A 13,132-nucleotide genomic window follows, 5' to 3' on the forward strand; every position below is an offset into this window, starting at 1 on the left:
TCGTGAATGCGTCGGAAGAATCGGTAGACGAGGAGAGAAAAAATCGCCGCACACTCGCGCGCAAAAACGCTATAGAAGGTGTAACGGGTTCCCTTTGGTGGACTTATGGGGTGAGTCATCACCTGGCTTCGGTCTCTACAGAAGGGAAACGGGGGGCTCATAGGAGTGCCGTGTTATAGTCGAGGGAAACACGGGTAGGGCACGAAAAGATTCAGGGTGGTTGTGCTGCAAAAGGCAGGTGAGAATAGGGGTTTCAGCTAAACGAACGTGTATGCGCTGATACATTTTGGCGAATATATTTTTCATTATTACAAAACTCTCTGGTGAACGGCGTGTACACTTAGGGGCAAAAAGATAGCGCATCTTACATTGTTTAAAGTATTCCATTAAGAACTAGTAAAAATACACTTTTCATGTCTTTACTAGTTTTAGGCATACCTGTATGTATAACTAATATTGTCCACAATACGCACTCCGACAAAATTCTACGAATGTAAATATGAATTTTGTAGTACGCAAACGGAACTAGATGATGATGGCACAATCACAAAATCTACGCGTCTCAGTTGTACATCTGCTACTGAATAACAAGTATCGATTGCGTGTAATAACATTTTGTGATTTACATTTGTTAAAAAAGACAATAGATTGATAAAAACAGACCGTGGAATTGAAAGTAAACCAAGTGCTCGTGAAATATTTCATACCATATCGAAACTAAAAAATGAACAATATTCAGTGGCACAAATATCAAACGTCACAAACCGAAGTCGTAAAGTTATAACGGATTTATTGAAAGATCCAGGAAATCATGGAAAAAAGAGTTCTGGACGTTTTTAAAACTCCAAGATGACGGCTCGACAAACTGTGCACAGTATTACATTACAAGTAAACATTATTGACGTAAATATTAATACAAAGTAATGTGCAGAAAAGTATGTATTTATGAAGAAAAATGCTAATGAGCCATGTTTACGAATGAGAAGATATTCAATTTACAACTTGTTAGGCGAACCTGATATTTTTAATTATTATTATCATGTTTTTGAGACAGAAGCAACAAATTTGGCACCATCGCTAGATGGAAGATGGCAGCGTAATGATTTGGTCCAGTATTGGCTATTATGGGGAAATGGACGTAAAATTTATTGCTGGAAAAATAAATGGCACAAAGCATTTAGAAATGATCGATGAATACATATGCAACAAGAGCTTCATTTTCCAACACGAAATCGCTAGGATTCATACTGCCAAGGTAGTGAAGAAATACTTTTCCTGAAAACAATTCAAATTTTAGATTAGTCATCTTCCCATCTCAACATTGTGAAAAATAGTAGACAATTTGAAACCGCTTAATGATTTTCAGCAGTGTATTCAAGAGAAGTGACAAAAATTCAGTCAGAAAAGTATCAAAAAATAAATCTTGAAGTATACAGGGTGGTCCTGTAAAAATTAGCACTTGAATATGTCTGTTATTTTTGAAAATGTGAAAAAGCTTTATTAACTAAAGTTTTTCAGTATAAAGAGGACTACAATACAGGTATAACAGATTTTCTGTAGATGAAAGAGTTTTGAAGATTTCAAGGTCACCTACATTTTTTCAAATAGAAACGTATATTTTTCTATACATTAATCGATGCAGCTCATCCTTCTCTATAAAAAAAAAGTAATAACCTATGTATGTCGAAAAATGATTAATTTAAGAGATATTTCAACTTTAAAATTGAATTTTGTATTTACACTACATTCAACTTACTAGCGAAAAATATATATTTATATTTAACTCCTGTGTCTGGCAATTGATGCATGAACTTTTTCTTGTTGCATAAAGATCCGGAGTTTAGTAATAAAACATACGAATGTTTCAGCAAAAGCATCTTTACGATTCGTACAGGTCTGATATAAGAAATCTAAAATTGGTTCAGTTTGATTAATTTTGTTTTGACTCGAAATATCGATATTTTCGATGTTCCGAATGACGTATCTCGGTTTCACGAGCAGGGTCTGTGGTTTGTAGTGGCAAGTTTTTTTTTTGTGTATTTCTTTCGTTCTTCTTGCATACACGCGTACGGTGTAGTCAATTAAATATCGATCGATAATCGGCACGTGTATTATGGGTATTAAATCGATTTCGTGAGTTCCTCTCGCCTTCGATCGTCTTTCGTTCTCCTCCGTGTATGCGTCCCTCTTGTCGTCAATGATTAAATCATGTCGAAAGCACCTTCGTTTCACTCGATCGTGCATTTGAATTTTTTTCCACAGTTCTCATGCTACTTCAATTTCAACTGACACCGAATAAAAAATCCCGGTCTGCAGACCACACTTTTTAGTCCCGTGCAATCTATGAAAACTGTTTTAAAATTCCACCGATAGTAATGATATATCTGGCGAAACTTTCCTGGCATGACAATTTCAGTTATTTCAAAGGGACATCATAAAAGTTACCCATAACGAAGAAAAAGGTCTGATCGATTACTCTGCTCTAACATATGAAGGTAGATACGAGCGATGTGTCACTATTTTTTTCTTGTGTCTAATCGAGTTCATTACACTCCTATTGTCTTTTCGATCATTTATGTTTATTTGTATTACTCTTTTCTTAGTAACTCAATGAAGCATCCAGCTTCGTTTGTGTATTTTCGTAATTTTGTAGGTATACTTCATCTTGATCTATTTTTTTTGTTTCTTATTTTATACAGAAACATCCTGCAAAATGTAAAAAACATTGTGTATTGTCAGAAAGTTTATTGATCTTTTACGTAAAATTCATATTTCAGTGTGCCCCACGAACTTTTCCACTTGAAATATCTTCGTTATTTTAAACGGAATGATACCTCCTTTACGCTCCCACTTGTCAAAAAACTGCTATTGCTGTATTACTAATTGCTTTAAATCCTATAACTTTTATTTGAAACATGGACAGAGTTCGTGGAACACACTGTATATTTGGCCTTAACTTCACCCTGACAACCCAGAAATTTTTAACTTTTTTCATATAATCCTATAGATTTTGGCGAGAAAATGCTAAAAATCCAAGTTTTAATATTAGGAATTCACTGGTTCAAAAGTTACGCGAGTTTAAAGTTGAGCAATTTTAAGTATTTTTGACGGGTAAGGTCGTCACCATTGAAACTTGGATTTTTAGAATTTTCTCGTCAAATTCTACAGGATTATATAAAGAAAAATTAAAAACGTCCGTGAACGTAATAGCGACAGGATTGGACAACGGTGTGATAAGATTGTGGAGCAGTTGGGACTTGAGATTAGTTCGGGAAATTCTGAATGGTATCAAGGGCTGTGGAGCGGTGATCGCGATCGCGTGGGCATTAGATCAGCATCATTTGTACGCGGTCACCGAGGACTCGACAGTTTTGATATGGGAGGGTTCGAAACGTCTGAGCAACGGTACCCCGAAGTTCGTCAACTTGACGACCCTCTAATTTGTAAATAAAACAAAACCAAAATGCCTTTCGAATCCATCGACGTAGCTTAAGAACTTTTATTTTATATAGCATCTCGAACATTCATTTCTACCAATAAGCTTTTTTCCAATCGATTTGCCATCGCGTTTCCACCTATAGAACGAACGAATGTCACGTTAAAGTATTATTTTTATCGATATGTTCATTGAAATTCTATTTTTCGTTATATATTTCTAGGAACGCGTTCGCATCGACGTTTTTATATTTTGTTGTATCGAAGAACATGTAATGCACTTACTAAGGAGTTAGGTACATGTTGTGTTATGAATGTATTTATAAATGGAACGATAGTACACTGAACATATACAGTTCCATCGAACTGTTACACATTCATAAATTTTTTATGTTCATAACATTCACGACGTTTGTATATAAGAATACCAAGTAAATTTGTAAAACATGAAATTAGAATTGGGTGCACTTACTTCAGATTACGTTTAAGCAGTCCTCGACAATCTCGAACATGGGATAGTACTTTCCTGTCCTTCTAGCAATTTGCTCTGCAGTGTCACCGCTCGAATTGACCAACCGGGGATTGATATCCGGGTGCAGAAGAAGAAGCTGCAGCGAACAAGAATTGTGAGAGCTAGCCGAGACCAAATGCAGAGGAGTCTGATCCCCCTTGCTTTTGGCATTTATGTCCGCTCCGTTTGCAATTAAAACCATGGCGCATTCGACGTTGTTCCAACAACAAGCCGAATGCAGGGGTTGCCAGTCGTCCATGGTTTTAGAATCTATTTTCGCGCCAGCCTGTAGCAGGTACTGTAGCAAATAAAACATAAAACATTAAAAGACTAACATGGATTTTGACAAGTGCAAAAGAAACACAAGAACCTCTACCTCCACAACTTGCACATGATTGCCATAGCAAGCTCTATGGAGCGGAGTGTAACCGTCGTCATCCGTGCTTTCTAACAATTCCCGATTTTTCTGTATTAACGTTCGTATTTTCTCGAGATCGCCTTTCTCGGCTGCGTGGAGAATTTCATTCTCGTCGACCTCTAAAAATAAGAAGCAATCCTAAGCACGAATGTCATAATTAGACCGCCGACCTTTATACAAAATGAAAATTGTCTGCATCACTTTGTCCGAAGCAGGAGAGTGTGAGAAAGAGAGAGAGGGAGAAACATGTTACATTTTTTAATAATTTTGACAAATTAGAAGTAATACGTCACTTTCGTTCCTAACCTCTCGCATTCCGCGCAACTTCCACTCCGTCATCGTCATCCTCCCATCCGCTAACTTGCATACGCTCGCTCCGAGGCTCGCTTAAAATTTTATCGCGAATTTGTTCCAGACTCATCGGCTTGTCAGTTTCTTCATCGGACGACCACATTTTGACTCGTAAAGTACGAAATTAAACAACCGTTCCAGGAACGTCGTGTTATCATGGTTCTTTGTGCCTACATATATATGTATGTATTTAGGATTGTTGCCATTTGTCATCCTCGTCGCGGTTACCCCGGATTAGTCCTAGCGATTTCTATTAGCGCCCGCCAAAATGATTTATGATCATAAATAGTACGCATCGGCAATTTGTTAACGTGCTGCTCGCGGCCAAAGACTTGAATTTTAATTAAATGCTCGAATACACATGTTGACTCGACAGCCCTAATACGCCGGTCGTTTCCGTGCATCGGAGGAGCCGCGTATGCGATTGAAAGTATTTGAAAGACAAATTATGAAATTAGTAGTTTCGGACGAGACCCGAGAGATACTTCTTATTCTCGATTGTTTTGCGAATATTAAGTTACGACGGCTGTCAATTGATTCAACGTGTAAGGTCATTTACGATTCCGGCGTACACTGTGCGATTCAAATGCAACGTTCGGCGAGAACCACAGATTTCGTCTAAATGACCCTCGCCAGTAACTGTCTAAATTTTATCTGCACCACTGATTCCCTTGGAAGCATTTAGTCAAGCGGTAAACAGGCTCTACGGTGCAGCAAAGGCAAGGCAAAAGGTAATAATTTTTCTAATTCTGTAATTTTTTTATCAAACTTTTACCATCGTATTCACCTTGTTTTTCTATTTCAAATGACACCAAACACGATTCAATTCTACGTGTAATACGATTCTAATTACTCGTGTAAAAGGCGATCAATATTTCAGGCGCGGAAGATGTCGCCAGATGTCGCCGAATGGAAAAGAGAGAGACGCGGAGAGTCGAATCGTCGAACGGCAGTCCCTCCTTCTCTTTTAATCCCTCTCCTTCTCTACGTTCGGCACACTACAAAAAATGTAGCATCTCTACTAGAACTGTCGCTCGACAGACCCGACGATACGAAAGTTACGGGCAGATTACTGTAACACAATAACTGAAATCTGTGGCTCAAATACGGGCATACGGGGTCAATAAGTATAGGGATTGATTTTTCCTGCCAACAGGAAGCTGTGGATTCCACAGTGTTGAAACCCGCTGGTAACTCTGTATCGATGCAGCAGAGCCATATTTTGAAGATTATCAACCCAATGTAAATATATCTTCAATAATTTTTTTTATGACTTCAGCCCCGATACTCATCGGACAGATGTTAATCATTAGCTTGCCTTTTGTGACATTTCCCACTCCCCCACAAACATACCTCTTTGCTCCCCCCCGCCCTACCCATGCACATCCTGGACCCCCTCTACCGGTTGCACTCCCACTATCATTTCAACTTCCTCTCCCATTCACTCCTTCTCCTTTCATTCGCTCCCCGTCCCCACTCATCCCCGCGTCATTTCTCTCCACTCATCCACTCTCCTCATCCAATCCTCCCCCATGCCTTCCTCTCCCAGTATTTCCCCCGCCATCTCCTGCCAGCCCCTTCCCTCAACCCCTCTCATGCAGCCCTCCCATGCGTGCTCCCATGTCTCCTTCTCCCACCCGCAGACCCTGCACTTTTTCTCCTCCCCCCCAACCAATATTTTCCTCCGCTCTTCCCACTTCCTCATCTGTACCTGGCTACCCTCTGCCATCTGCTTTCCCCCCACCCTTTCCCTAGGAATATGTTGTAGTCTTTAGTGATCTTTGAACGAATCTCAAAGGATTTCGTTGATTTTACAGACATGTAAAAGAAAGTGTCACTCTTTTTTCAATAAATTATAAGACCGAATAATTATTAGAACTAACAAACCGATAAAAATGAGTTTTTAGGACCTTATAGTGATAACTAGACTGCGGATCTTTATGCATTTATGGCTTATGAAAATGTTAAAAAAAAAAAAATGCTATAAAATAAAATTCGATAGAATTTAGCACGATTTTCATTTATTTTGGATTTACAGAGGCTTTTCCCATGAAAAATAGTTTTTTATTTTATTTCATTTTCTGGTTTGTCTGCAAAAATTGGAAATTGCATAAACATCCGCAGTCTAGTGATAACATAAGAGTGTGTACTAAAAATGTTGTCGTTTGAAAAAAATGTTTCTTTCACCATTTATTTTGCAATTGTTTCAAACAAATGCGATGTTTTCATGGCACGAATATTCTTAAAAATTGAGGATTCTGAATTGAGGATTCGATTCTGAAAAAAGGAAGATATAGCCCAAAGCGTCGCCTTGACAACTCTTTTTTAAAGAATTCAAATTATTTGAAGTGAATGCTGCACTTATGTTACCTCGTCCGGCCGCAGTTTCTACCGCGCGCCAGCCGTCGGAGGCTGCATATCATGGTGCAGCGTTCATTTCATAACTTTAATTTCGTCAATTTTAAACTGTCCGATATTTTGATAAAGGTCCTCGTATTCTTCAAATTTTGAAAAATGTTCCTGCCACGAAAACATTGCATTTGTCTAAAACAATTGCAATAAATAAATGGTGAAGAAAACAATTTTTTTATTTCAAATGACAACGTTTTTAACGTACCGGACACTGTAAGACTGTGTGTGCATTTGAGAGTAAAACTGTCGCGAGTTACTCTCCAGAGTCAAATTCGTCAGTGTTTTATTATGCACGAAAGGGATAGCCCTCTCCGGTAGCAAATATTTCCGATGCTACCGGAGAGTGCCATTCCTTTCGTGCATAATAAAACACTGACGAATTGACTCTGGAGAATAAGACGTGACAGTTTTACTCTTAAATTGGCACGCATCCTTAGAGTGTATGTAGACTAAAAATGTTGTCACTCGAAGAAAATGTTTTTCCACCGTTTATTTTGCAATTGTTTGAAACAAATGTTCCTGCTTTCGTGGCAGGAGCAATTTAAAAACTTTAAGGGAAATGAGGAACTTTCTCATAAAAGCGGACAGTTTCAAATTTCCGTAATTAAAGTTATTTCAAGTGAACGCTGCACCGTGACATACAGCTTCCGACGGCAGGCGCGCGGTAGAAGCAGCGGCCGGACATCTTACCTACGTGCAGCGTTCACTTAAAATAATTTTAATTCTCATTAAATTGTCAGTAATGGGGACACTTTGCGCTATCTCCCCATTCTTTTTCAAATTTTTAAGAATATTCCGGCCATGAAAATATTGCATCTGTTTCAAACAATTGCAAAATGAATGGTGAAAAAAACATTTTTTTCAAATGACAACATTTTTAGTATACTCATCACTATAAGCTCCCAAAAACTCATCTTTGATCTTTGTCGATTTGTTAGTTCTAGCCGTACAATTTAATGAAAAAAGAGTGACACTTTCTTACTTTTCTGTAAAATCATGAAAATCCTTTGAGACTTGTTCATAGGTGACTACAACATATTCTTTGAACAAAATGCGAAACATTGCTGCAACAAGAGTCCGATTTCGCGTGGAATGATCCTTATAAGAACAAGGTGAGAGCACATCGTTTCATAGAGGACGAAATACAGAAAGTTTCTGATACAATCGAACGAATCAGTTCGAGGGAATGGCGAGAACGTCCGCGACGTCGGCCATTGTGGATGGAAATCATTTTCCTTAGCCTCCGCCGAGGAATAAAAAGTCATGTGCAGCTCTGAAGACGCAGGGAATCGAATCGCATAGTTATCGGATGCACCGGCCAGCCTCGTTTTCATAACTTACCTTGGCCGGGAAACCATGGCGTTGTGAAAACAGAGTTAGTTAATGGGACGCGGGCGAAGTTTACAAGCTGATCGAGCAACGTTTAATAAAGTCAGAGAATTTTAAACTTTCGTCACTTGCCCGGTTCGATCTATCGCTTGAAATTACCGGTCGAATAAACGGGGCTTTTAGGAGTTGTAACCCCCGACGAATTAGATCAGGTTAGATAAACGTGGAAGTTCGTGTCATCTATTAACCCTTAACACCCCAACGTGCTTCTGTATCATAACTGACCACTACTGTCCAAAATATGGCGAGTGTATAATCGATTAATAAAATGGCTTTTAGCAAACAAATAAGATCTATCGGTTTCTAGAAAATCGAAATATGCTCAAGTAGTATGCTCGAGGATTATACGGTTCACACACAATTACAGACGTATTTCGCGCGTCCTCGTATCTCCGGGAGATAAAAATGAATTTCTTCATCCCCTCAATCAAGAAAACCACTTAGGAGATCCTTCGTTTTTACGCGAACAAAGGTGGCTGTTTTGCGGGAAGTTTTTCGACGGGAAATTAGCGGAGATGTTGACACCGTTGTTGCTCGTACATCTTACTTTTTTGTAATAAGGAATGCCATTGTGCTTCAATAAAAAGAAAAATTAAAGTCGACTTTTACGGATGTTGCACGCAATTTCGCGCAGGAAATAATTCCAAGATATAACGAAGATAGAAATTGTGGCGACCATGGTGCGTGGGAACGTGGAATTTTCGGACGCGGAAATTCCATCCTTCTCAAGTGCGTACCATGGGAGGTCGGGTTGAGGGCTTGGTCATTTAAGTGACGATTGCCAGAACCTCGGCTCGACCGTTACAGTACCCTTAAGAGTGATGTCCCCGGATGCAATGTGTGGGGGAGGAAATTTTCTCCATGCCCTTGTGGGGGTGGAGAACCTCTCCTTATTTTAACGGTTTTTTCGGGGACATTATTTAACGCGCCTCAGAAACGAGAAGGGCAGAAAGCTTTGGACTCTCGCGGAGAACGATAGCTACCGAGAGTTTAGTCTGAGTCACCCGCGACGGTTTTTATACGCGAAGTTGAGTTACCGTATATTTTGTCTTCGCGTTTTTCTCATGGACTCGAGTTTTCTCGTTTTGTTTTATAGTTGTTATTATTTGTTAATTGTTAATCGTTCTCGTTAATAAACTATATTTTTGTTACCCGTAAAACCATCGTACTACATAACATTTCATTTACCCCACGTCACCTAAAAAATGTTTCTGATCGGTGTACGTTAGCGTATCGTTTTCATTATTTTCAACCGATCCGTCGGAAACTACCTTTAAGAAGTTCAGCTATCTTCTTTCCTGCAATAACCCCAAAGAAAATGATTATATCCGGCTTTTCAGATTGATTTCAATTATATCTACACTACAAAATTCAATAGAATTGAGTAGAATTTCTCTTGATTTCTCTAGATCTACAAAGTTGCTACCACTGAAAATAAGATTTCGTGGGGTTTCTTAAAGTTTGACTACAGAAACTGAAAATTGCCCAAACATCCGCAGTCCATCGACAAGAATCACCCGCCATAATAAATGAAATATCTCGTTAAGCATCGCGTCCGTGATGAGAGGCAAAAAGCACATGAACTTTTCACACCCCCCAAAATAGAAGGGCTCGGCAGTTAAGGTCAAACGTCTCTCGTCGTTCTCATAAGTTCATCGAAGTTGAGATGAGTCACAAGTGATCGAGGGCTGGTTTCTCGATCGCCGGACAATTTCTGAATTACCGAAATTTGGAAGTACAGTGAATTTTCGATATATGTCAACAACACGGGTCTTGCCCGTGTCATCACCATTGTTGCATTTCGATAAGAAACTTTCGATTCTTGTATCGAAAACCTTTATAGAAAATAAAATTGTTCTAAATAAATAATAAGTTGATCGCAAAAAATAGAAACTAGATGAAAATGTGCCTGTTCTTTCAACAACTTTCATAAATTGAAAATAATATTCTCCAATTTTTCTAACACTTTCACAATTTAGCTTTCCAGTTTCCATTTTTTCTATAAATACATAAAATCCACAGCGAACAAAAATTAGCACTTAACGATGTTTGGTTATTGCCCGTTGTTCAATTCCATTTTTGACAATCCACTCTCGACAATCGCGTTCGATATGTTGTTCCACGGATTGCATGTCGCAATTAACACGGGCCGGAAGTCACCGCGCATAATTTTGCGTAAGGAGAGTTAGACACTGTCAAATGGCGGAAGACGAACACTGTGGGCTTAATTGTGATCCTTATTGGGCCCACCGTGAAATATGGAACAAGATGCGGATCGCGTGTAATTGTATGCGCCTCGTATTCGGGCGCACACGATCCCGGCCAACGGAATTACTATATAATACCCTGCGGAAATAATGATTCCCCTCTGTGACGCAAATTTTTCGAGCGGAGACTGAAATTCGAATTTTTACGGATAATCAAGAAAGCCCGTCACGTGCGCGATTTCAACGGGAATATCTACATATGTCGGGTATGCAAACAAGAACTTTTTCATCCCATTCTTCCGTTTTTTCAAACGCCAATGCAACTCGATGAATAAATATGAACTTCCCGGAACATGCGAAAAATCCCTCGGCGAAATAGTCAATCGAAGTTTTCTTGTGAGGTTTAAAGCAAACGCGAAGTATTCGTCAAACAATTTGATTATTTATTAAATTATTTCTTAATCTATTTAATAATCAGAATAATTATTGTTAGAATACGATAGAATTTCGTGGCTTGATTTCGAGAAATATTGTAATCGAATACCGTTGTCTGGCCCTCCGGAATTTTAATTAAAAATTCCGTAAAATTAACAGTGCTATGGCACGCGATCAGTTCATGCTCCTACGATACTCAGCACGACACGTAGAAAATCTCTTAAAATCTCTATTAACAGTTAGAATTTCTAACAACGATGATACTATTAAAATAAATTGTTTCATGGGATTTTCCGTAAAAATTGCTTTCTCTCGGAACGTTCACGATTCACAGGCTCAATTCACTGTTACAAAGGAAATTATGAAAAATATCAGGTCACTTTGAATTGTCACTTTTAGATAGACACAAGACGTCAGAAATGACGCTTTTATATCGACAATAACTATATTTTCCTGTGGAAGCAATTTTCTTTCGTTACGTCAACGGTATGACGAATCGCCCTAAAAGTTTCAATAGAATCGGTCGCACGGTCTCCGGGAAAGCAATTCCGAAAGTTCAGTAATTTTCACAGTCCAACAATATCGTCTCCTGTCCCTTGCGGCACTATTTTATTTGATTCATCAAACGCTACGTCTGTATCACCTGTACCAGCTTTTTCACGATATGCCCAAAGGGAGACGGTTCACTCTATGACGTAGGTAGATTTTGCCTACAACCCTTAATTTTTAACGTTAAAATGATGATTTCACATCACTTTATAGAAATATCGAAAACACGTTCAGTCAGATTTTCAACGATTTCGAGCGTATGTCCGAAGAAACAAAAAAATTAATTTATCCTCCAAAAATCTTCAGAAAATCTAATATTATATTATTCTATTAATTTTATACAAAAATGTTATACAATAAATACGCCATTCAACTCGGGCGAGTCCAAAGAATCGTCGCGTGTGAAAAGTGCGAGTTCGCATATCTTTTGCGGTTAAAGCAGGACAAATGGTTAAAGTTATAGATTGTCGTCACTAAATAAAAATCAAAAATACAAGATATAGATCCACAGTCTAGTTATTACATTATTCTCTGTTCATTAGAATTGTTGAAAGAAGGAATACATTTTTAGTTAACTTCTGTTCTCTGCAATTTTCAATAAAAAAAAAAAAATTGTAGAGAACAGAAGTCGATGTGTAATCATTGCAGAATATACTTTTTATAATAACCTTTATCATAACAATATATTTTATATAACTTTTTCATCCGTAAAAATGTTCTGCTCGGCTTCGTTAAGGAGTTATTAACGAAAACGCGGGTCATTGAACAGTACATTGAAAATTTAAAAAAATATTTATTTCAATTCTTCCGTAAATGACCATGGGATTTCGCGAGATTGGAAATAAAATAAAAATCACGTTCGCAACAAATGACGCGTTTATTTTATCGCGTTTTGTGTATAATCGCGTGGATGGTCTATTTGCCCGTTGGCCGGACATATCCGCGCTTATTAAAATCGAAAATTTAACAGATTACATGTTTACGGAGAGAGAAGAGTCATCGAGTCGTTCGGGCGAAATATTATTCAATATATTGCGAATTTTAATGCGAAATAAATATCGCCTGCGTTCGTTGAAAAATACAGAGACCAAATTTATTTCCCTTTTAAATCGTTTAAGCGTTTCTAGATTTTCTAAATGCTTCTATACTGTTTTGCGTTAGATCCATCCATTTTTAACACGAATCTATAAAATCCTCGGTCTTGTTAATCATTGTTCGTTTAACCTGGGATGAATAATCCTTCAAAATATAATTTTTTAAATTCGATGCTCTCAATGGGCTGATACAAAAACCTTTTAAATTCCACGAATTTGAATGTGAAGATATTTAATCTCCCGATCAAGAGCTTTCGACAGAACGTAACGAATCCGATTTTACCGTTTCCATTCGCGGGATTGGCCAGCAGGGACACGGTAGGAATCAGTG

The 13,132-nt window shown here is 38.2% G+C and overlaps 1 protein-coding gene across 2 annotated transcripts; it reads right to left on the bottom strand.

The window, feature by feature from the left end:
• Nucleotides 1-2,557: 2,557 nt before the first annotated feature.
• On the bottom strand, nt 2,558-4,901 carry LOC143364121 (ankyrin repeat domain-containing protein 49-like). Of its 2 annotated transcripts, none has more exons than XM_076804621.1 (4): nt 4,671-4,901; nt 4,323-4,483; nt 3,908-4,244; nt 2,558-2,706 (listed from the first exon to the last, which is right to left on the bottom strand). In XM_076804621.1, exons 1-3 carry the CDS (start codon nt 4,816-4,818, stop codon nt 3,909-3,911), a joined length of 645 nt encoding a protein of 214 aa, XP_076660736.1. In that variant the 5' UTR covers nt 4,819-4,901; the 3' UTR covers nt 2,558-2,706; nt 3,908. The 2 variants fall into 2 exon arrangements, with proteins under 2 accessions (XP_076660736.1, XP_076660735.1); XM_076804620.1 differs by lacking the exon at nt 2,558-2,706 and adding an exon at nt 3,175-3,575.
• Between the last annotated feature and the right edge of the window lie 8,231 nt (nt 4,902-13,132).

Source organism: Halictus rubicundus, unplaced genomic scaffold (genome assembly GCF_050948215.1).
Source record: "Halictus rubicundus isolate RS-2024b unplaced genomic scaffold, iyHalRubi1_principal scaffold0282, whole genome shotgun sequence".
NCBI classification, from domain to species: Eukaryota; Metazoa; Arthropoda; class Insecta; order Hymenoptera; family Halictidae; genus Halictus; species Halictus rubicundus.

Excerpts from the sequence above, each read along its gene's own strand:
- LOC143364121 (XM_076804621.1), bottom strand. The coding sequence starts at position 4,818 with ATGTGGTCGTCCGATGAAGAAACTGACAAGCCGATGAGTCTGGAACAA. Across the intron at positions 4,484-4,670 it reads AGTTGCGCGGAATGCGAGAG|AGGTCGACGAGAATGAAATT; the intron begins GTTAGGAACGAA and ends TCTTATTTTTAG. Across the intron at positions 4,245-4,322 it reads ATCATGTGCAAGTTGTGGAG|TACCTGCTACAGGCTGGCGC; the intron begins GTAGAGGTTCTT and ends TATTTGCTACAG.